This window comes from Ursus maritimus, unplaced genomic scaffold, assembly GCF_017311325.1.
Source record: "Ursus maritimus isolate PB19 unplaced genomic scaffold, ASM1731132v1 scaffold_17, whole genome shotgun sequence".
In the NCBI taxonomy this organism is placed as follows: domain Eukaryota; kingdom Metazoa; phylum Chordata; class Mammalia; order Carnivora; family Ursidae; genus Ursus; species Ursus maritimus.
This window is the reverse complement of record NW_024424119.1, coordinates 40,281,477-40,305,272: the sequence shown is the minus strand read 5'-3', so window position 1 is coordinate 40,305,272 and position 23,796 is coordinate 40,281,477. Positions and strand designations below refer to the sequence as shown.

Sequence of the window (23,796 nt, the reverse complement as noted above, 5' to 3'; positions counted from 1 at the left end):
GAATACAGTCAATGCAATCATAATACTGTTGTATGGTGACAGGCAGTAGCTACACTTGTGAGCAGTGTATACAGAGGTTGAATCACTATGTTGTACCCCTGAAACTAATGTAAGACTGTGCGTCAACTATACTCAAATACAAAATTTTTTTATTACTATTTTTTAAGTAATCTCTATGCCCAATGTGGGGCTCAAATTCACAGCCCGAGATCAAGAGTCCCATGCTCTACCGACTGAGCCAGCCAGATGCCCCTAAAAAAAAAAAAAAATTTTTTTTTTTTTAAATAATCATCGGGGGCACCTGGGTGGCTCAGTCAGTTAAGCGTCTGCCTTCAGCTCAGGTCCGGATCCCAGGGTCCTGGAATCCAGCCCCACAGCGGGTTCCCTGCTCAGCAGGGATCTGTTTCTCCCTCTCCTTCTGTGTGCTCTCTCTCTCAAGTAAATAAATAAAATCTTAAAAAAAAAAAATCATCTACTTCTCAAAGAGCTTTTTCATGTGCTCTCACTTGATGTAAGCATGCTCTACTTATAGATGGAGGAACTGAGCTTCCATGGACAAAGTCAATTACCTCGGAAATTAACTTAGAAGTGGCCTGGACTCCAGCTGGAACTTATTTTGTTCAATCCCCCCATTTTGCAGATTGGAGACTGAGGCCCAGAGAGGAAAAAAAATTCAATGAAGGGTTCACAGAAAGTCAGGTGGCAGAGCTGGGACCAGAACCTAAGGAGTTGGGTTTTAGGTGACCCTGGAACCTGACCCATCTCAAACTTTCTGGACTTCGGTGAAACGCAGCTGGACCTCTGACCTCCCACTCGCCCTTTCCACTCCCACTTGTAGGAATCCTGCTTGGGATGAGTTTTGGAGTCAAGCTCTCCCTTGCTGGCCTGAGGTCTGTGACTCTGCACTTTGTATTTTCTCCCAGGCCTGGGCCCAATGAGGAGGATGTGGTTCTGAATGAAATGAACAGGCCAGTCTTACAATATAGGAGGAAGTTTTGTTTAAAAAGAAGGGAGAGGGGAGGGCAAGAAGGAAGAAAGAATATATGCAGGTTCGTGTGCTCCTAGGAAAATAGCACAATGACCCAAAGTGCCACCGCAGCAACCCCTGGGGAGTGAGTGGGGCCCCGAGGTCCATCCTCCTGGTCTCCCCACCTCCCGGGGCCACTGCCCTTGCTCAGTAAGCAGGCTGGGGCCCCAGCACCTTTGCTCTTGCCCGCTGCTCACCTGCGGCACCGACCCTTCATCTTCACCTGGCTGCCATTCAGATCTTTGCCCCTCCCCTAACCTCACCCAGAGAGGCCCCGGCACTGCTCGTGGCGCCATCCTGATTGATGGCCTTCATAGCTCTCATCACTCTCTGAACTCTTGTGTATTTACTTGGTCTGTGCCCCTCTCGGGTTCCATGAAGGCAGGAATCCTGTCTTTTTTCCCACCGTCAGGCACAGAGCAGACAGATGCCCAATGAGAAGTAAGATTGGGCTTTCGCTTTTTACTTTGTACACTTTGTATTTTAAAACATTTTTGAAGATGATTATTTTTATATCAAAAGAAAAAAACCAGCTAGGTTACTGCAGAGGACTCTACCCTCAGCAAAATGTCTTGGGTAAGACAAGTTTCCATGAAAGCAATTCCTTCCTAGTACCGTCTGGAGACTCGAACCAGAAAGAGGCAGCGCCTTGCCCAAGTCCACACAGCATTCAGCAAGCCAGGCCGGGAGCCAGATTGCCCCTCTTCCCAAGTCAGCCTGGGGGGAGAGGCAAAGAGGGCGAGGGCGAGGGCGAGGGCGGGGCAGGCAGAGAGAGAAGAGTGGGCAAGGTGACCAGAGATACGGGGTGCGGGGCGGGGGGAGCGGGACGGGCAGTGAGAGGGTGTGGGGTCTCACGCTCGGGCAGAGAGGGGGACGGAAAGGACCAGGAAGGCGGGTGACCGAGGGCGCCGGGGGAGGGGAGGCGGTGAGGGAGCGGAGAGGACTGTGGCGGGGGAGAGGCGGGGAGAACCGCGGGAGGAGGCACCGGGAAGGCGGAGGGCCAGGGACGGGGCTAGGAGGGGCGGGGCCAGGAGGGGCGGGCCTCCGGCCTCGTGGGCGTGGCCGAGCGCCTGCGCGGCATTCCAGAGCCTGCCTGGGGCTGCGGCTTCCTTCCCGCGGGTTTTGCCTGCGGGTCAGCTGGGTCCTGAGTCCGGGAGGTTGGGGATTGGGGGTCCGGGGTCGGCGCCGAGCGGTCGGAGCGCGCCGGAGCCGGGAAGGGGCCAGAGGGAGGCCGGCCGCAGCCACGTCACGCCGGAGGTCACGCTGCAAACGGCAGCTGTAGAGATTTAGCTCTAACAGCGGGCTACCTGGACTTTGCTGCCGTCAAGCCCTGGAGGTGAGGAGGAACGCCGAGAAATTCGGGCTTGCAAGCCCAGAGGCTTCAGCCCCGGCTTCCAGAAACGGAAAAGGCTGTGGGTCGGGAGCCAGAGCTCTTTGTTCTAGTTTTAGCTGCTAGTGACTCCCTGCGTGGCTTTGGGCGAGTTCCCGCCCCTCGCTGGGCCTCCATCTACCCATCAGTAAAGTGACAGGGCCTTTGGATGGCTCTCCCTAATTTCCAGATGGACTTAAATTCATTTCCTTGACAGACTTCCCCTATGGCTTTGTCCCCAGCTTCACCAGCCACTTCCCTTCCTCAAGGACAGCTTGGCTGTACTCTGAACTCTCGACCCTCGGGTTTCAGCTAGAGAGCCTGAGATTGCCTAGAATCAACTGTGTGGGGCAAGAAGCTGCACCCAGCCTCTGGGCAACAGGCTGAGGACTTGTTTCTTGTGCATTGACTCAGTAATGCTTTCATTGGCTCTCCACCTAGGCAGACCTTTTTACCTCCAGTAAAGATGAAGCTGGGGCTCAGAGAGGCTTAGAGACAGGACCAGGCTGCTCTGTCTACCTTTGGCCCTGTGCTGTGCTGATTCGCCCAAATCAGATTGTTTTCAAATCCAAATTTGTATAAGCATGATGCAGTGGAAGGGAGCACTGGCCAGAGTCTGGAAGTTTGGGTTCTGGTGCTGGCTGTGCCACTGATTCACCTTAGGCAAGTGTCTGCCCCTCTCTGGCTCAGTCTTCCCTGATAAACAAGGGGTCTGTCACATGGTCTGCAAGGTCTTTGGCATTATTAACAATAGTATAATAGTAAGCATAATTGTTTCCTTACCTTGATCTACAAGGCCCTGCCACAGCGGCCCTGTCTACCCAAAGCGGCAGACGTGACATTGACCTACCTCAGGGCCTTTGCACTTGCTGTTTCCAGTGCCAGGAACACTTAACCACCGCCATTTCCTGCATCGCCGTTCAGATCTCCATCGAAGCTTGACTCACTTAGGAAGTTCAACACAAATGAGATGGTATCCCTGGGTTTATATCCTTATGGCACATGCTGACCTTGTTATACTTCAGTGTTTGTATAGTTCTTTGTCTCATATCTGTGTCTGCTGTTCTTTAATGCCTGTAAATGCCAGGAGGGCTGGAAATCTATCCTGTTCCCTAGCATCTAGCACATAGTACGTGCCAGAAATTGGTGGAATGAATGGATGATCTCATTTACTGCAGCAATCTTGTGAGGTTGGCATGTTGTGCTCTTCACTTAGGAGACAGAGATGCAGAGAGTGACACTCCTTGGGTCACACAGTTAGTGGGAAGTGTCAGAATTTGAACCCAGTCTGTAAGGCTTGAATTGCCACCTCACTGCTGTCTCATTCCAGGATCTTCTGCTGTGAGGAAGTGCCACAACTCTGACCCACAAGGCCTGGAAAGAGAAGACCTTTAGGTTGTGGAGGGGGTATTGTCTGGCTCAGTTTCTCTTTAGGCCCTGGCAGACCTGGGGTGGACTTGCCCCCCTCCGACAGGCCCATGGCGCATCGGCTGCAGATACGACTGCTGACGTGGGACGTGAAGGACACACTGCTCAGGCTCCGCCACCCCGTGGGAGAGGAATATGCCACCAAGGCCCGGGCCCACGGGCTAGAGGTGGAGGCCGCCCGTCTGGGACACGCCTTCAGGCAGGCCTACAGGACTCAGAGCCACAGCTTCCCCAACTACGGCCTGAGCCAGGGCCTCACCTCCCGCCAGTGGTGGCTGGATGTGGTCTTGCAGACCTTCCGCCTAGCGGGGGTTCGAGATGCCCAGGCTGTGGCCCCCATCGCTGACCAACTGTATGAGGACTTCTGTAAGCCCTGCAGCTGGCAGGTGTTGGAGGGGGCCGAGGCCACCCTGAGAGGGTGCCGAAAACGGGGTCTGAGGCTGGCCGTGGTCTCCAACTTCGACCGGCGACTGGAGGCTATCCTGAGGGGGCTGGGCCTGCGGGAACACTTTGACTTTGTGCTGACCTCCGAGGCTGCCGGCTGGCCCAAGCCTGACCCCCGTATTTTCCACGAGGCCTTGCGGCTTGCTCAAGTGGACCCGGCAGTAGCGGCCCACGTTGGGGACAGTTACCACTGTGATTACAAGGGGGCACGGGCTGTAGGTATGCGCAGCTTCCTGGTGCTTGGCCCAGAGCCTTTGGACCCTGCAGTCGAGGGTTCTGTACCCCAAGAATGCCTCCTCCCCTCACTGTCCCATCTCCTGCCTGCCCTTGACCGCCTGGAGGGCTCACCTCTGGGACTTTGAGTCTGATGGGGGAAGTGGCTCCAGCAAACTCTGGAGATAGCTGCTTCCTTCCTGAGAACTGGCCTCTGCCCCTCTCCCGGCGGCGTCCAAATGGGATCTGACTATAAAGCCGAGAATGCGGGGTTTGATCCCCGCTCCACGCCTCCGCGGTGGTTTATTTGCCACACCTGTGTCCCTCCCAGCCCTCCCACCCCCCACCTACAAGAGTCACTGGGGCCCAGGTAGCTTCAAAATCAGGCGCGGTCGAACTTTGTTTTAGCAGGAGGGCGCTTTTGTCGTGGGAGAGCTGACTGGAACCCCAGGATGCCAAGCAGCAAAAGCAAGAAACTGCTAGGGTTGAGACAGGTTGTAGAGCCCCTCAGTCGGGCCCTGAAGCCTTTACAACTCCCTGTGGGTAGCAGGAGATCAGAGGACCTTAGTTTGGAAATGGGGGTGCTAAGCTGTGCTGTGAGGACATGTCCTCTACGACTATATAGTGTGAACAGGATTTCAGACGAGCGCCATAATTACGTCACAAGAAGATGCTCACTCATGCTTGCCAGGTGTCGGTCCTTTATGTGCATATATAACCCTCAGAGCTACGTGACGGACAGAGGTAGTGGGACCGGCACTTTACAAATGAGAGATTCAGAAGGAGGCTGCCAGAGGTCACAGCTAGTATGTGAGAGAGCCAGGGTTCCAGTTTGGGACTGCCTGAGTCCGAAGCCCTTGGCTTGACCACTAAGTTGCCAGGAGAGGGCTGTGTCCCTTAAGACAGTGCAGTGGAGATCCCGGGAGAACAGGGAAGGTGTTCTACAGGTCAGTTTTGAAGGGCACCCCAGTCATAGGTGTTAGCACGGAGGTAGGAGAGCACAGGGAATAGGGACCGGAGCTTGAGGTGGCAGGAATGTAGGACACATGGGGGGAATGACGAGACTGAAGAAGTAGGCTGAGTTTTAAAAATTCCATATCTCAGGGCGCCTGGGTGGCACAGCGGTTGGGCGTCTGCCTTCGGCTCAGGGCGTGATCCCGGCGTTGTGGGATCAAGCCCCACATCAGGCTCCTCCGCTATGAGCCTGCTTCTTCCTCTCCCACTCCCCCTGCTTGTGTTCCCTCTCTCGCTGGCTGTCTCTATCTCTGTCAAATAAATAAACAAAAATCTTAAAAAAAATAAATTCCATGTCTCTTCCTGCCTCTCCCCTCTTCACACTCCTATCCTCTCACACCTGCTTGGTATTTACCAGACTCTTCTATTCCTTGCCTACTGCCAGGCACATAACATGGTGTTTTGTTCCGGTGCCAACCGCCAGGGAGGGTTCCAGAGTGGCCCCGAACTGCGGTGACATTTAGGTGGGCAGAGAGAATAAGACACGCATTCCTGTCAGGAGGCCCATGAACTGTGGACTGAGGGCTACCGTGGGGAGTTAGATTGGCAGTTTGGGGAGCATTGTTGGGGGGGAGCTTCAGGTGCAGAGTAGAAAAGGTGGGCTTTGGCCCAGGATTCTGGGCAGAGACTGTGTCCCTGTGAGGGGAGAGAGGCCCTTCTCAGATGGCCAGACTTCTTCCAGGTCTGTCTGCCTCGGACATTAATTCCCAGGTATCAGGCCGTGATAATGTGGGTTGTGAGCTGTGTTCTCAGAGCTGCAAGGGCCTCAGAAGTCATCTCAACCAAAAAAGTTGCCATTCGATCTGTGGACTGGATTTGATCTACCCAGTGTTTGGAGTAAATTACTGAGCAAACTTAAGAGTGGGGAGGGCTCTGGCCCCCATCTTTGAGCCCAGGGGCCTGAAGTTGTAGGTAAGATTGGCTTTGAACTGTGTTCCTAAATAAAAGAGAAATGTGAGGACCACTGTTCTACTGTGACCTCAGAGAACAGGAAGGGATTTGCCCCTGGTTCCAGCAATGCAGGGCCCAGAACTGTCTCGGTGCTCGTTCGGCTGTGTATGCTGAGCTGGAAATGCGGAGGAGGGTGAGGAAGATCTCTCTTTCCCAGCAAGCACACCTCTTAAATGTGAGCTGGCATTTGGGGGATTTGCCCAATTTCCCACAAAGAACATGGAAGAAACTTTCCAATCTTTTAAAACCTTTAATAACATACATGTTCCCTAAGTCTGGCCCTCATACTCCCTCAGCTCTCTGGGGTTGGAAGCCCTCACTCCAGGTCTCCACATTATGTCAGGAGAGGGGGGCACGAGCTGCAGGCCGGGGGCGGGGGCAGTTTGTCCCTGTGACCACGGGTGTGGGCACAGCTGAGCTCCACTGTCAAGCTCGAGGCAGAGCTGCCAATGGGGGCGTTGCAGTCAGGTTACCTCCAGACACGTTCTTCTGTCTTCTGAGCCGCCAGGCTGGACCTGCTGGGGGGACACAGCATCCCGCACCCAGCGCAGAGTCCTCTGGCCAAGAGCAGCCTCGCAGGAGTTCTGAATCCCTTTCAGGTGGTTCTTGTGTGCTAGAAAGAGATGTTCTCTCTGTGCCATGTCAGGAAAAGGACTGAGAAGCATGGAACTGAGGAGATGAAAGCTTCCAGGCTTTTCTGCCAGAGCCACTTCGACCTGCTTGAAGCCGGGGGAGGGGGCAGAGGGCTGGAAGGCAGTGCTTCTCCAGAAGAGTCTACCACACACACACAGGCTCCTTTCCATCCGTCCGTTCGCTTGCCAAATATTTATTGCATAATCTGTAGGCACCAGGCACAGCGCTGGTTGCCAGACGTGACGTGGTGGACAAGACGGCCTCAGAGGGGCAGATGCCCAGTGGGTTTGGGAGACTAAGCTCCCCACAGACACCCAGCATGTCACAGCTGAACCCAGACCAGAAACGGATCCCTACCCCTCCCAAAGCTGCCCATCGGGCAGAGGCAACATCGGGGGGAAAAGACACTGGGTAGGAACGCGGCCTGGAGGCATGGTGGGGAGTAGACCAGGACGCCCGGTGGCCACGGGTCAGCGGATGATGGAAATGGTCTGGTCGGCCACCGCGAAGACTGGGAAGAGGGGCCCTGAAAAGGGCGCGTGGTGTGTGTGGAGCACCGTGCCCGAGGCCGGCTCGTAGAAGAGCAGTTCGTGCGCCTGCAAGTCTAGAAGCACACCCAGCTGCGTGGGGCAGCGCAGCAGCCGCAGGGGCTCGTGCTGCCCGGCGTGGGAGAAACAGAACTCCTGGTCGTAGCGGGAGAAGACCCAGGAGAAGGTGTTGTGGCCCAGGCGAGAGTCATTGCCCGAGCCCTTGCGGGGCAGCTGGCCCAGGGCCACACCCACCTTGTAGGCACAACTGTTCTGGACATTCACCATCCAGGTGTGCAGCCCCGCCTGGAAGGGGGTGGCCGCGAGGGCATTGGGCCAGTGGTCAAAGCGCTCGGGGGCATCTGCACAGGCCTTGGACTTCTTGGCACTGAAGGTCAGGGTCCCTCGATCATCTGACAGTTGCAGGAAGGGGCTGACGGTCCTCTCGTCGATACGCACGTCCTCCGTGCCTGCCAGGAAGAATTCTCAGAGTTGCCCAAGGCCCACCGTCAGCCCTAACCTGGTCCTGTCCGGCAGCAAGGGGCTTCCTCGCCACTCACCAGCAGTGTTACCTCACACGAACCATTTACTCTCTCTGAGCCCCAGTACCCTCATCTGTAAAGTGGGGCTCAATCGGACTTATCACAGGGCGGACGTGAGGACCGAACGGGATGGTGCATCTAAAGTGCCTGCATTAGTCGTGCTCAGGAAGTGGGGGCCATGGTAACAAGAGTGATTATTCGTCCAAGACCCTCACCTGTAAACTAGGAGGAAGGCCCAGAGAGGAGAAGCAAGTTGCCCAAAGTCACACACCTAGTTGGTGGCAGGGCAAAATGAAGACCCAGCATTTTGTTCCCAGGTCTAGCATCCAGCACCGATCAGAGCACATTCCAGTTGGGGCCTATCTGCGGCCTCCAGATCATATCTGTCCTACGGGCATGGGCCCGGGAGCTAGGAAGCATCAGATCCATATTTTCCACCAGCTCACTAAATGGGACTGCTGGCAAATCAGGCACTCTCTGATAACAGAATCCAGAGCAGACAAGCTAGAGCTTGTATTTAAAAATTAAGGCTAACACGCAAGGGAGGAGGGTTAAAATTGAGGAAAAATTCAGTCCATTACCCTAACCTCTCTGAATTGTGCAAACACTACAACCAGGAGCAGAAGCTCCCACCTAGCTTGGGGGGTTCTGCTTGGAGAACTGCACTAAGTGGGACTTCCTGCAGAGAGAAGACCGTGTCACATTCACCGCATGAGGCCAGGCCACAGTCTGTCTGAGTCACTGTTTGGTAAGTAAGTGAGGCGAAACCAGGCAGCTCAATTCTCGCTCCAGATGCTCTCCAGTTGGCCAGCACTTGTATCTCAAGGAGAAACTCGGTTTCCAGGAAATACTACTAAGCTGTCCCACTCGGGCAGGACAGAGCTGTGACTTACCGAAACAAGATTTTTCTCAGAGCCAACAGAGCAGATTGGTCTGGAAACGGGAAGGACCTGGCCAGCCACCCCGGGCCTGTCCAGAACCTTGGCTTCACTGACAAGCCTGCATCTGGCATCACTGTTTGTTTTAGCCACGGTGCCAGATGTTCTATTCCCCAGTGTGACCCGGCAGCACCCCCCAGCCAGTCAGCCAGCCGCCCAGTTGTTCCCACTGGTGCTGGGCTCTAACAGCTCCTAACCTGAGAGGGACCCGAGAACCGCTGTCACCCAGAGTTGGGTAAGTAGTGGGCTCCGAATGCACTTCTCATTAAAGTTTAACTTGTCCGACTCCTGGGGATCCAAAATGCCCTCTGCTTCCTCGGTCCTTGTGGAAGGGAGAAAAAAAGAAAAACAGGATTCAGGAAGGTTCTGGAAATGGATCTGAATCCATATAGGGTGATGGGAAAGGGACAGAAGTAAAATCCTCTTCCCATGAGGGTGACACCAAGATTGGCAGCCAGGCCCCACACAGGAGCCCCCTAAAAGGAGGTCTGAGCCAAATAGAGAGCTGGACTTTCCCCTTGTGCCCCCCAGGGGACTTAATTCCAGCAAGGCAGACAGTTTTCAGAGAGGTAAATACTTGGTGCCAGTATTAGAACATGGAGTTGGTCTGCTCTGTAGGAGAAACAACCTGCGGGGTCTCTAAGTTAACAGCAGAGCAGGGACAGGACCTAAGCCTCTTATGCGCCAGTCTTTCCACTCCCCCATCCTGTGTGGAGAAAATCTCGCCTTCTTCCAAAACCTACTGCAGCAAAGCCTATTGGTTCAGTAAGAAGGTACAGCCACTCTTCTGCTCTTAAAATGCAAGTACCCGGGATGCCTGGGTGGCTCAGTTGGTTAAGCATCTGCCTTCGGCTCAGGTCATGATCCCAGGGTCCTGGGATGGAGCCCCGCATTGGGCTCTCCTCTCGGCAGGGAGTCTGCTTCTCCCTCTGCCCGCCTCTCCCCCTGCTTGTGCTCTCTCTCTCTCTGACAAATAAATAAAATCTGTAAAAAAAAAAAAAAGAAAAGAAAAGAAAAGAAATGCAAATACCCTTGAGGGATCCCACAAGACAAGAAAGGACTATCAGTTATCACCCCAACCATAAATTAGTCCTAGCGCTTTGCTCCCACTAGCTACCTCTCCTTAGCTCACGGGTTACTGGGTGCGGCTGCAGGGAATATGGGAACAGAAGATGCCTCGGAGGGGAGAATTACCATTTATTAAAGTATCCAGTTTCTTCTATAGAATCTTATGTAATCTTTGCTATAACCTGGAAGATAGCTGTTATCCCATCTGACAGGAAAGAACAGAGATTCAGAGAAAGCACTCAGCTAAAAAGGGGAGCTGGGTTCAAGTCCTGCCTCCATGCAAAAATCGAACAAATCCAGTCTGGAGTCCAGGCACTGTTCAACATAATCTCCTCTTGGTCTAAAATGAAAAGAATCAAAGGGGTGTAGGGCAAAGTAAGCGTTCATGAGGGAGCTTTGCAGACCTCTGAACTGTTGGTTCTGAGAAAGCGCTTTCCCAGCCCCTCTACCCTGAGATGGCTGAGATCAGGTAGCAGTTCTGAGAGCACACTCTCATCCCCAAACCTCCTGGTTCTGCCCATAATGAAGGAGCAGGGAGAGAGGGTGGGGCACATCTCATGGATGCAAGCTCTTTGCAAGACTGTCATTGATTGTCCTGGCTTGGGAAGAGCAAGGTGACCAGAGCCCTAGAAAAGCTGAGAGCAGGCTCTGGTAACAAAGGCTCTTTGTGGTCAGGACAAGAGAGGGTCTGTTGCTATCTTCCCAAAGCACTGAAGCTGGGGCTGGAGGAGCCCCAGCCATCAGGCAGGGAGGAAAGAGGAACCCATGTCAGCAGCGCTGGGCCAACCCAGGCCAATTGCAGACACTACAGTCCAGACAACCAGCTGGTCCAGCACCTCATGGTTCAGAAGGGAAAACTCACGGGGACGCCTGGGCTCAGTTGGATAGGCGGCAGTCTTCCACTCAGGTCATGATCCCAGGGTCCTGGGATCGAGTCCCACATCGGGCTCCCTGCTCAGCGGGGAGCCTGCTGCTCCCTCTGCCCGCTGCTCCCCTACTTGTGCTCTCTCTCTCTCTCTCTGACAAATAAATAAATTCTCAAAAAAAAAAAAGTATTTTGTTGTTATTGTTGTTTTAAAAGGCTAAGGAATAAATTCCAAATTAAATCAGGAATTCCAGATGGATCAGGAAACAAAACCCACAACACAAAAAACACACCAAACACCATTAAGAACTTTGTGGGCACAACTGGCAGCATTTGAATATGGACTATATTTTAGATAATAGTATTATATCAACACTAAATTTCCTGAGCTTAATAGCGACACTGTAGTTGTATAAGAGATTGTCTTTGTTCTTGAGAGAAAGATGCTGAAGTATTTAGGCATAAAAGGTCTTGCTTTCTGCAACTTACTCTCAAATAAAATAAGTGCCATATATTCACTTGTTAAATAGAGAGGAAGAGACAAACAGACCGAGAGAGAGAGCAGATATGGCAAAATACTAACAATCAGGATTTCTAGGTGAAGCTCCTTATACTCTTTTTGCAACTTTTCTCTGCATATGAAATATTTTAAAATAAGAAAAAAAAAATTAAAGATCAAATTTTTTTCAAAAATCAGAACAGCTCGAAGTTGAAGACAGGATGGCTTTAGAGGAAGGTGAAGGTAAAGGAGAAAGAGAAGACTAGCGGAAGTGTGGAAAGATTAGAAGAGGGAAAAGGAGGAACAAGCCAAGCATTTACAGGAGACTATAAAATCAAGTTCGAGGCGTCCATACTGGGGGAGCCCTCACAGACTCTCCAAAGAGTGAGGCAAATCTATACATCCTGAGTCAGAGAGATTCCCAGAGAGCCTGCCAAGTTATAGAACAGCAAGTGTTAAGACAATCCCAACTGTGTTTTTAAAAAAATATTTTTTTAGAGGTAAGCAAGCCCAGACATACTCTCCTAGGACTCTATTGACATAGGAAAGTCCATAAGATACATATCTGACTTTTAAAGCTGATCACCTCCAGGGAATAGGATTGGGAAGGGGTGGTGGAGACATTAAAAAAAAAAAAAAATTTTTTTTTAAGTAGTCTCTATGCCCAAAGTGGGGTTCAAACTCACAACCCTAAGATCAAGAGTCACTCGGTCTACCAAATGAGCCAGCCAGGCGCCCAGAGACATTTTAAATTTTCAATGGTTTTATATTGGTGGCATTTTCTCTCTTTCTCTCATGCACATGTATTACTGTTGAAATTTAAATATAAAAATAGCCAAGAAGAATGGACTGTGCTCCCCAGATACAGCTCCGAAATCTCTCACAGAAGATGTTTATTTCTCCAGAATTTAATTTCTTTGCCTGGCCAATTACATGCTCTTGGCCACTGCTCAGGCTCTTGGCTCTCAGCCTCTCAGGAGACAGGGAGAGCCTGGTGAAGCACTTTTATTATTCCTTCATTTTATTAAAATGCAAATTTTGGGGGGTGGTAATGCAGACTTAGGTTTCCAAGAGTCTTTCCCAGAGCAAGGGGGACTGAGGCAGAGAAGCAGTGGTAGGGCAGGTGTCAGGTGTGGGCTGGGGCCTTGGCAAGTCCACATCCCTCTTTGAGCCTCGGTATTTTCATCCGTAGATGGGGGTGGGTGGGATGGGGACTGGTTATTTTGCAGCAAGATAACATTTCAGAAAGCCCTTGGCAAGCCTCTGATTGCTAAGTGTTTCTTTCGCTACCCTTCCGCAGGGTTCGCCAAGCGGTTCTCCCAGTTAGGCTCAGAAGACCCCAGTGCGGGGAGCGTGGCTGCGGGGCAGGTCCGGGTAGCATGGCACGTCTTGGGCTCTCGGCCTTGGGCTCTCTGCCGGGAGCAGCAGGGCCTGAAGGTGGTGGACTAGCAACAGGCCCGCAGGCCATGGTCTCCACGGCTGCCCAGGCAAACGACGGGCCACACTCACCTTTCAAAAATCTCCTGGTCCTTCTGCTGTGAGAAAAGAAAACAGGGTCAGGCTTAGTACCAGGAACTCAGCAGGTAGTCAGGACGAATGTATTCAGCTGGCATGGAGGGGGCCACGTGGACGGACTCTAGAATAAAGCGTTCTGTTCCTGCTTTAAGAGCCGAAACAAAGCTCTCTAGGTCCTTCTTCGCACACCTCCCCACCCGCACTCGGAATGGGTCACTGCCTCCCACGGCCCGCGGCCGGGCCCGGGTTCAGGACGGAATGTGCTGTCCGTGGAAGCCGTGGGACTCGGGGAATGCACGATCTAGGGCAGCGATGCAGACCGCCTCACTTGAACGCCAACGCGGCTCGGCTGTCCCACATTCGGATTCTCTGCTGGGCGTATTTACTCGTCCACGGACATCAGACCGTCCCGTTAAAAACCGCAAGTATCTGCATCTCTGTATGAAGTACTTTGCAGGAATACGGACCAAAATATTACCCACAGTAGTTTCTGGGTGGTAAGAGTAAGGAGCCCCGGTCAGTTCCCTCCCTCTGCACGCTTCTGAACCCGATCTCTAGCTCACTTCCTTTAACGTTGCCGCTCCCCTTTATCTTTTCAGGCACCGGCGTCCACGTTACTTCATCCAGGAAGCCCACCCTGACCCCTGCCACCCGCAAGCCTGGTGCACTGGCTGCGTCCTCACCCCTGCCTGACTTACAATCAGCTGGAGGTCATCCAGGTGGGTGAGCATGCCCACCAGGCTGGTCCGGATGGTGTCGAGCTTCTGCAGCGCCTCAGTCCAGTGGACTCGCTGCGTCAGGATGCTCTGGTGGGCCCGCTCCTCTTCGCCATGCACCTGTTCCAGCAAGCGCTGCTCCTCGCTCTCACACAGACTCCTCACCACACCTAGCCTCTGGATGACCAGTTCCCGTGCCGCACTGGCCGTGCTCTGATGAGGAACACAGGGAATCGGGTCCCAGCGAAGCCCCAGTCAAGATTAAGGGGATTTGGGCTCAGTGGAAGGGAGTGCTGGGATTGATTAGCCATGTCTGCCACAGGCACAGTAATGGAAGGAACAGTGCTTACGCCATCCAGGCCTTAAGAGTTCCCAAATATGGTTTAGGGTAAAGAAATGTGAGATTCAGACATCCAGGTCATATCTCGTAGAGCCAGGATCACAGAATGGAAGAGCTGGGCATAGTCTAGAGATCAACTAGAATCAATTATTTCATAGTCAAGAATACCAAGGCCAAGGGACCAAGGTCAGAGAATTAGAGAATTGCAGAGTAAAAGAGCCTACAAATTCATCCCCATCAATAGGATCTGTGCCAACAGTAGTCCAGCTGATATTCTGACTATGTCTTTCCTAAATCTGTCCATTCCAATGGCTTCCATGGTAGAATTCTTATTCGTGCCAGGGGGCATGCCATCCACTCCTAGTGAAGCTAATGTGGGTCTCCTAGTAATTAGCACAGGGTCTGACTCAAATATTTACTGAATGACTATGGGGAAAGTTTCTTCTGACTAAGTCAAAAATCTCTTCATAGCGCTCGCAGGCCACGTCAGTAAGAGCTGAGACTAGAACCTAGTTCTTTTGACTCTCAGTCCAACACGATTCCGTTTCCCCCAATGCCATCTGACAATCAATCCTCCCCAAAGGCTGCAGGAAACACCTGCACTCTTGCCAGACAAGGGAGAGTAGAACAGTGTCCTTTGTGCCGGAACGTTGGGGACAGCCAGCAGCTTTCTCTGTGCCCTGCCTGTGCAGACCTGCTCTGTACAGTGAAGGGGGTAATGACCCCTGCTTTACAGAAGAAACTGAGACCCACAATTTGCCAGGGGAGAGGAAGAGACTGAATAGCCTAAGTGAACCCAAGAATTAATTCTGACTCCAACTTCAGTGCTCCCTGAGCCATTACACACTAGTTAGGAAGTTAGGCTTTATTTATTTTATTTTATTTTTTAAGATTTTACTTATTTATTTGAGAAAGAGACAGAGACAGAGCATGAGCAGGGAAAGGGGCAGAGGGAGAGGGAGAAGCAGGCTCCCTGCTCAGGAGGGAGCCCGATGAGGGGACTTGGTCCCAGGACCCAGATCACGACCTGAGCCAAAGGCAGATGCTTAACTAACCAAGCCACCCAGGCGCCCCAGGAAGTTAGGCTTTAGAGACAGACGGTGCCTGGATGTAAAACCTTAGCTGACCCACTTGCTCTCTGCAGGGCGTTGAATACATTATTGATCTTCTCTATTACCTACCTCATGAGGTTATTGTGCAAGATTAAACGAGTTATTACGTACAAAGTAAACAGAGCAAAGCCCAGCACAGAAGTGTTCAACAACGTTAGCTACTGTTCTCTCTATCGCACCTTGCTGTTTTGCCCAGCCGGGTGGGTGTCTGTAGCCACGTTTGTACTATGTTTGTGATCAGGACCGAGAACAGACCCTGTCCCAAGATGCAGCAGATACTCTATCACTAGAAGACTGTAATCAATTTCAACACATTTCTTGACTCATTCCCAGAAAAGCGTAGCAGAGGAAAAAAAAAAATCTCCCTTTCCAAAGATATACCAGAATAAACTAAACACTGTCCTAAAACAAAGCACAGAAATGGTGGAAAAATAGCCCACAGAATCCTTTGAAAAGTCGAGCTGCTCTGGCAGCTACATAAAGGAAAGCCCCTGGAGTCCGAACGTAGAAAGGAAACTGAAAACCCGGTGTAATCGAGAGCTGAGACTCTATTGCCCTGAATGCGGCTTGAGATTTCTTTTAGAATTTTACACTCTTCTAAACTTAAGAGCCCAGTAAAGACAGAATTCTATGGAAAAACAGACAAATCCACAGAATGATATGAAACTATAAATGCCCCTTGCTGGCAAGGGAATATCAGCGAATATGGCAGATAAAAAATTAGTAAGGATAGAGAAGCTTTGAATGTGAAACATTTACCTAAAGCGACTGTGTTTTACGGCACAGAGCAAGTCTCAACAAATTTCAAACAACTGATATACAGACTATAATGAAGTTAAGTTAGAAATTACTAGAAAAAAATAGGGGCGCCTGGGTGGCACAGCGGTTAAGCGTCTGCCTTCGGCTCAGGGTGTGATCCCGGCGTTATGGGATCGAGCCCCACATCAGGCTCCTCCGCTATGAGCCTGCTTCTTCCTCTCCCACTCCCCCTGCTTGTGTTCCCTCTCTCGCTGCCTGTCTCTATCCTGTCGAATAAATAAATAAAATCTGCCCTCCTGGCAGGAGGTTGTGGATATTGGGCAAGTCAATTAACCTCTAGGCGACCCATTTCCCCATCTGGAAACAGGGATGTGACTGCCCCCTACTGCATAAGATTGTCATAAAGAATACTCCACGTCAAAGTCCGGAGGTTATTTTATAAGTCAGGGGCTGACCATGAAATACGTAGATGGTGGAGGAAGCCTACCCTTCCTGATCCTTTATCCCAAGAAAGTCATTTTCCAGCAGTATTTGCCCCAGTGTGGTACTGGGAATGGTCCTCTCTGCCCAGACGGTAAAACCACGGCTCAGAGCGATGGGAAACCGACTTTCCTGGGCATCCGGCTTTGCTAGGAGCACCGTGAGTCTGGGAGGTTGGGAAGGGATCCCAGAATGGCCCATGCTCCTAAGGCTGGAGTCTTCTCCTAGGAGAGGTCCTGAGTGGAGGGGAAGGAGAACTACCTACCACTGCTCTCTGGTTCTTCCCTGGGAGGACCTCAGCCACATACTTGGTGATGCTGGCACTCTGAAACTGCAGCCTCTCACACTGGTCCACGATCTTGTTCTGCAAGACAAAGGACACCCATGGCGTCGTGATCCACGTTGGTCCATTCATTCCATTCCAATGATTCCCCCCCCCCTTTTATCCCACCTCAGCCACTCGCACCCACGGTCACATCCCAGACCTCATTATTACTGAAAACTATGGCACCTCCAAAATCTTCATTTCAAGGCACACACACCCTGACCACCACTCCCATCCTTCCAAATTACTAACTCTAGATTCTCCAGTCCAACCATTCTTCAGCTTAGTTGAAGTCACCAATACATTAGTCTTACCACGTTTCAGTGTCTATCACCCACCTTGTGGCCTCAGTTCCCTCCTTCTCCTGAAATCCGTGGCCCCCGTGATAATCACTTTCCTGCATACACTCTGAGTGTTCCTTCCGACCCAGCCCCCTGGTTCTCCACACCTAAGCGGAAGAACATGGCTTCTCCAACTGCCCTTCCCTAAGTTAGCCCTTTAAACAGCACCAGCAATCATCAAGCTCATTACCCCAACCCAAACCCCCGGGGTTACTCTCCAAACTTGCATGTATCTAATCCCTCAGTGAGTCCTATCAGCCCTGACTCCACAGTCTCTCTCTCTCTCCTCTGGCCACTTCTGGTCTCTTCCACTCTTGCTATTCTCCCCTGATGGTCAATATCTCTCACAGGAGCCGCTATGAGAGCCTCCTAACTGGGCTTGGCCCCCACAGTTAGCCACGGCCACCTTGTGTCAGGAAAGGAGGTCAGGTCATGTCCCTCCTCAAAACCCTCCAGTGGCTTTCCAGCACACTCATAGTGAGATCAAGCTTCCCACTTTAGCCAACAAGGCCCTGTCTGAAGAGACTCTGCCTGTGGCTCCAATGTCGCCTCTTAGCACTCTCCTCACTGACCTTCTTTCTGTCCCATAAACACACCAAACTTGTCCTGACAACAGCGTCTTTGCACCTGTTGCTTCCTCTGTGTCCAGCAGTCTTCTGGATATACAAACAGGTATATCCACGTATATACAAGTCTTCTCCCCCACTCCATTCAGGGTCACCTCCTCGGAAGCCCTCCCTGACTACTCCCACACCCCATTCCCTAACTTTGCTTATTTTTCTCCCTTGCAGGTATCACTCCTCGGCCTTACATGACGGGTGTGTTTACTTGTTTTGTATCTTTCCCCCACCGCTGGAACACGAGCACCATGACTTTGACTTGTCGGCTGTGGGCCACTACCTAGAGGAAAGTGTCTCCCACACATAGAGGCCCTGGATAAATATTTGTTGAATGAACATCCACTTCTGGGACCACAAGAGGTTCCGCGGTTCACATCTGCCAGAGCTGTGAGCGGACCCCTGGAGAGCAGGGGAGACTTTTAGAATTGAAGACGCCAAAGCCCACGGAGAAGTGACTTGCCAGGCCCCTGCTTTTCCACTCCATTTCTCCAGGTACTTGGACTCCTTCCTAGCCGACAGCTTCTCCACTGCTTCCCCTCAGAGCTTTGCCCGGGTGCCATCTGCCAAAAGGCAACTGGGCTCCTCTTCTAGGAGGCCCCTGCAAATCCTTCCCGCCCCACAGTCGGGAATTCGTCTGACACTTCACTGGTCCAAATACTAAGTGAAACAACTGAGCTGACTGGGAGGACGCTGTGATCACCACACGCCGGAGGACTAAGGAAACCGAGCCCAACTACAGGACAGGAACCCAGAAGGTAAGAGAGGAGTTGGTGAATGGTAACCATCTTGCCCTGGGGCAAAATTCCTTTGCTGGCTAGAGGGATAGCAGAAGGAGTGTGGAAATGCCATAATATACTCAAAATTAGAGGGAGAAAAGCGCAAAAAAAAACACCCTCCCTCCAGGCAAAGGAGATGACCGTGCTTAGGGCATCAGTAGGGTTCAGGGAAGGCGCCCTGGGCAGACTGCATTCTGAATCAAGCACCAGGCCTGCCACCCTGCCCCCGCCTTCACCCCCTTCCACCACTCAGATTCAGCTCTGATGGCAACTTTTTTTTTTTTTAAGGTTTTTATTGAATTCTCACACCCATTAGCACCACTTCCTCTCTCCACTGAAGCTAAGAGGTGGTTTTCTCGGGCCAAGTCAATGACTCCCTTGGTCCAGCTCCTGAATATGAGAAACCTCAGAGGAGTTACCGCCCGGTTCTGGGCCTCAGTTTCCTCATCTGTAAAATGGAGGTAGGCTATCACTTCAAAAGTTTGGTTTGGATGGAGGGAGATGATGGATACTGAAGTGCTCTGGAGCTCGCAAAGTTTCCATCCATTATTCAAGTTTATTACGCCACATTATCCAAGTTCATTTTCATCGACACTATTGATGATGGATAGTGGTGACACGTGGGGCCAACCAGGAGCTTTCAGGTGTCACTGAGTAAGTGAATCCCTCCTGGCCAGTCAGGTGTGTTTACTACCCTGCAGCCTGAGTCCCCAGGGAGAGCCCTCAGGCCTCACAGGTGGGCGGAGCACGCAGGTGAGGTTGGGGAAATCAAGCGGCTTAATCAAATTGCAAGGAAATCCCCAGGGACCACAATTAGGGTGGAAGGAGGGAGGAAGGCCCAGGGTAACTTCGACTCCCCAGTTTCGGACCAGGGGCGCGTGGTGATGAAGGTGAGCTGCTTGGAGCTAAGCCGGAGTGGAGGCGGGGAGGAACTCTAGGCGAAGAGATCCAGCAGGAACCTCTTGAGATCCAACCCGCCCCCTCCGTTTACCCAGGTGGAACCAGTTTGGAGTACAGTCAAGGCCAAGCCCGAAAGGGAAAAGAAATCACCTTACCAGGAAGCCTGAAGGGTGCACGAGGGGAGGGGCTTTGAGCCCAGGGGCTGAGGAGGGAGGAAGGCCGGCTTTTCTCTCTGGTCAGCTTCCACCAGGCGGGACGTGGGACACACTTCGTCCCGGGCAACTGGAGCAGTGGAGCCGCATATAGTCCAAGGTCAGGCCCGGCTCTCAACACCCCCGCCCCCCGCCAACAAAGCAACGGAGGAAGAGGGGGCAGCTGGATCCGCCCCTATGTGGTAGACTAAAGAGCATTTCACCCATTATCTTCTGTCTGTCGCACAACAACCCCAATAAACGCGCGCTATTACTGCCCTCCAACTACAGATGAGGGCGCTGAGCTCAGAGACTTACGAGACTCCGAGGGAGGTGGGGAGGCGGCGGGATTCGAACTCACGTCCCCACGACTCCAGAGGCCACACCCTTAACCGCCTAGTTCCACAGCCAGTGCCACCGCGAAGCCTGGGCTCCGGGACCGGCCGCCGGGTCCCCGGCCGGTCCCTCTCGGCGCGCCACCCCGGCGTCCCCTCCCTCCGGAGACCCCCCCTCCCGCCTTCCGGGGCCCCCGCCCGCTCACCCGCAGCTCTTCCGCGCGCTCCTCGGCCCGGCGGATGCGGTGCCCCCGGCAGCGGCCGCCCAGCCCCGCGCAGGCGGCGCACACGGGCCGTCGCTCGGAGCAGCAGAACCAGCTCAGAGCCTGGCCGTGCTCGGGGCACAGCGGCCCCGACCCCGGCCCCGCGCTCTCCGCAGACATGGCCGAGCGCCCGGCGCCGCGCGCTCCACCTGTCGCAGGTGACTGCTGGGCGGGGCCTCCCCGACCCCGCCCCCGGGCCCCGACCCGCGGCCCCGCGCGCCCGCCACCCCAGCTTCCTGCCCGCCTGCCTCCGCCGCAGGGTGGGCGTCCCTCGCTCTGGCGCCCCGGTCCCCGCCGCGACCTCCGCGCAGGGTCCGCCGGCTTCGGCTGTCTTTGTGATTTTCTGCTGAATTAAGTCGCCCTGTATGCGTGTTAATTTTATGACAAACATAAAACACCAAGTATTAATGTGACCGTAGGAAACTTAATTGAGCACTTACTAAGTGCCAGACTTCTGCTAAGCGCCTTAAAGCGTTTTCTCATATACTACAACAGCCCTTTTGGAGAGGCAGCTCTAGACAAGTAGCTTGAAGATAGGTTCTGGCGTTAGGTTGCCTGGGTTCAAATCCCATGTATCTGTTCAAAGGCAGAGCACCCTCAGTGGCCTCAGCTGTAAAGTGGGGATAGCGTGGGTACCTGCCCCCACGGACTTGGCCTTAAATGATTAAACAGGATCCGGAGCACAGACAGCGGCTGCAATTGCTAAGCGTCTGTTAATGGTACAAGGAAGGTACTACTAATGGTCCCCGTTTTTATGGAGGTTAAGTAACTTGCAAGGAGTCACAGTTACTAATTGGTAGCAATGAGATTGGAATTCAGGAAGTTTGATTTGTGGCTCATATGGTTAATAATGCTTTTCATTGCATATTAAGGTCCAACGAGGAACATTTGTATTAGGCTGATTTCCCCAAAGTATTTACGACCAAATTTTCCTCATTTGAAACTTTTTTTAATACTGGTATTGAAAAAACCTAATGCATGTTTATTGAAGAAAAGCGAATATGCAAGTAAACACATGGATGGAACAGCCATCCCCAGAAAAAGCCGCTGGTGCTATGTGCTGGCGCCGCCTTGGGGCTTTTTTTCTTAGGATCTCATAAGTCAGTCTAAACCCAGATTAAACCCTCCACTGGGGCGCCAGTCCAGCCAGCCTGGGCATACAAGGAGAGCATGTTTCCCAGCCCCCAAACTCCATCTTAGGAGGTCTTGGCAGAGGCCTGAGGAGAGAACTCAGCCAAAGGGAGAAGGGGCCAGGCCTTGGGGGTCAGAGGGTATTCTAAATTCATCGGGACTGAACACTTGTGAAAGCCAAACCCTAAAGAGAAGCATCCCTACATCCTGCAGTACTTAGGGGCTGAGGCACCCGTACCCCGAGGTCCCTCTAAGTGACAACTGCACAAAGGGAAGAGAAAGATTCCCTTCTGTCAGCCCCTTTAGCTTCAGCCCCTGAGGGTGAGGACAGCCCCAGAGCTCTGCCACTGAAAACTATGGGACCTGGGTCAGATCATTTAGTCCCTCTGGGCCTCAGTCTCCTCATCTCTAAAATGGGGGTGAGAATACTGTCTACCTCTGAGGACTGTTTCAAGAATTAAACAAGATGTTGTCTGCAAGTGCTGAGCTTGGGTGTATGGTATACAGTAGGGGCTAAGAAATGTTTTATTGTTTGCGTGAGGATCTGTAAATCTGTAGCAGGTTTTCAGAATGTAAATTGTGTAAGGTTCTTTGGCAAGGGGAGTGCAGCGTTCCTGGCATCAAAAAGTCATCAAAAGTCGTTTCTGGTGGGAGGGTGAAGGCTTCATAATGGCATTTACACTCTTCTGGGGGTGGGGCTGGAAATGGGCCACCATAACTAGAGATTGTGGTTAGAATTTTTTTGTTCTAAGGGCTGGGGGTGGGGAGGGCTCTCAAACCTTCTGGTAGGAACAAAGAAAACAGAAGTGATTTTGTGTGAAGGAAAAGAGACTGGAGGGCAGGGGGAGGAAGGAGGGGTTAAGGTCCTTGGGGAAAGTGGGGCCCCTTCACTGGGTGTGGCCCTGGAGCAGTCAGTGGCCCTCGGAGGGCTGGAGTCAGGGAAGCAGTAGCAAAATCACCAGAAGGACTTCCTGGCGAGGACTAGGAATTGCAAGGGGCTTAGGTGGGAACGCATTTACTTTTATAGAATGAGGATCATCGGGCACCTGGGTGGCCCAGCTCCGCGAAGCGTCTGCCTTCTGCTCAGGTCATGATCCCAGGGTCCTGGGATCCAGTCCTGCATTGGGCTCCCTGCTCGGTGGGGAGTCTGCTTCTCCCTCTGTCCCCTTCCCCTACCTCCCACTCATGCTCACTCTCTCAAAAATAAATAAATAAATAAAATCTTTAAAAAAAATAAATAGAGTGGGGATCATCTGTTCTGGCACTCAGGGGCTGAGCTGGGCTGGAACTGAAGAATCAGCCCCTTCTCTTAAACATGCATGTGCCTGACACGAGTCCCCACCAGAGGCCTCTGGATATTCAGAAACTCCCAAGTGACGGCTCTCAGGCCTTCACAGGCTTCAGAATCACCCAGCACCGCTAGGAAGAGGAATTGCGAAGCAGTCACACTTTCAGATAAGATTCTCAGTCACTAAATCTGGGGTGGAGCCGGGAATCCGCCAGTGTAGCAGTTGCCCTGAGGCTGGACTGCAAATGAGCCCTCTGACCACTTCTAGAAACACCGCTTTAAGGCAGGGATGACCCTTTAGCAGGGAGTGAAGTCTATTCAAGGCGTGGAGACCAGCACACAAAACAAAACAAGGAAAGAAAGAAGAAAAAATAGAAAACATTGCTCCTAGTACAGGCTTTTGTTTCAGTTACATAAACATGGACACGCGTGAGCACTGGGCTTGTATTTCCTATTGAGAGTCAAGGTCAAAGAGTTTGAAAGCTGCTGCCCTAAAGTGACCTCTGGAGCCTTGGTGGGAGGTGAGGGCTGTACTTGAACTTTGGGGCTTGCTTAGAACGCCCTGAGCTGGGGACAGAGAAGAATGGACACTTTTGTTACATTTTCGTCATTCAACAGATTTATTGACCATCTACCTACGCGCCGGGCCATATTTAAGACGCCGAGAATACAACCGTCAAGAACAAAGTCTACTCTCTTGAGGAAACAAAATAAACAGACATGTCACATAATGTTGGTAAGTGAGAAGAGCTGTATGAAAACTACTCAAGCATATAGGTAGAGGGCTTGAGGGAGGTGCTGATCTAGAAAGGACCATGGAGGAGGTCTCCGGGAGGAGTAGCACTACAACGGAATAGAGACAGCCAGCAAACCGTGAGAAGATCTGGGGAAGGAGTTTTCCAAGCAGGGCAACGAGCAAGGGCCATGAACTCTGCTCGCCCCCTCACCAAGGGACCATACACAATTTGCATTCTGAAAAGGTGCTACAAATATATTTACAGATCCTCACAGACATGTGGACGATCCTTTAGCCCCTTCCGCCTGACACAGGTGGGAACGTGTCCAGGAAGCTTTTACGCAGCAGGCTTGAGCAACGGAAACCTGAGTAAGGCAGAAGGGCCCACAGTGACCACCAGCGGAAAGCAAACAGGTTCCTTAAGCGCCCCACCTCAGAAGACCCATAGGC

General features: G+C 52.3%; 2 protein-coding genes across 3 annotated transcripts; one reads left to right on the top strand and one right to left on the bottom strand.

Annotated features, from left to right (window-relative positions):
• The first annotated feature begins 2,109 nt into the window (after positions 1–2,109).
• HDHD3 (haloacid dehalogenase like hydrolase domain containing 3) lies at positions 2,110–5,634 on the top strand. Its single transcript, XM_008707985.2, has 2 exons — positions 2,110–2,363; positions 3,727–5,634. The coding sequence occupies exon 2, from the start codon at positions 3,875–3,877 to the stop codon at positions 4,628–4,630; it is 756 nt and encodes a 251-aa protein (XP_008706207.1). The 5' UTR covers positions 2,110–2,363; positions 3,727–3,874; the 3' UTR covers positions 4,631–5,634.
• A 1,622-nt stretch (positions 5,635–7,256) lies between these two features.
• On the bottom strand, positions 7,257–20,336 carry BSPRY (B-box and SPRY domain containing). Of its 2 annotated transcripts, none has more exons than XM_040631747.1 (6): positions 20,135–20,336; positions 16,706–16,804; positions 13,732–13,962; positions 13,028–13,053; positions 9,284–9,408; positions 7,257–8,076 (listed from the first exon to the last, which is right to left on the bottom strand). In XM_040631747.1, the coding sequence occupies exons 1-6, from the start codon at positions 20,309–20,311 to the stop codon at positions 7,550–7,552; spliced, it is 1,185 nt and encodes a 394-aa protein (XP_040487681.1). In that variant the 5' UTR covers positions 20,312–20,336; the 3' UTR covers positions 7,257–7,549. The 2 variants fall into 2 exon arrangements, with proteins under 2 accessions (XP_040487681.1, XP_040487682.1); XM_040631748.1 differs by having other exon boundaries at positions 13,028–13,050.
• Positions 20,337–23,796: the final 3,460 nt, after the last annotated feature.

Coding starts and splice junctions, on each gene's coding strand:
- HDHD3 (XM_008707985.2), top strand. CDS start 3,875: ATGGCGCATCGGCTGCAGATACGACTGCTGACGTGGGACGTGAAGGAC.
- BSPRY (XM_040631747.1), bottom strand. CDS start 20,311: ATGTCTGCGGAGAGCGCGGGGCCGGGGTCGGGGCCGCTGTGCCCCGAG. Junction 13,054..13,731: donor TGGATGACCTCCAGCTGATT/GTAAGTCAGGCA, acceptor CTTTTCTCACAG/CAGAAGGACCAGGAGATTTT. Junction 9,409..13,027: donor GACCAGGAGATTTTTGAAAG/GTGAGTGTGGCC, acceptor CCCTTCCACAAG/GACCGAGGAAGCAGAGGGCA.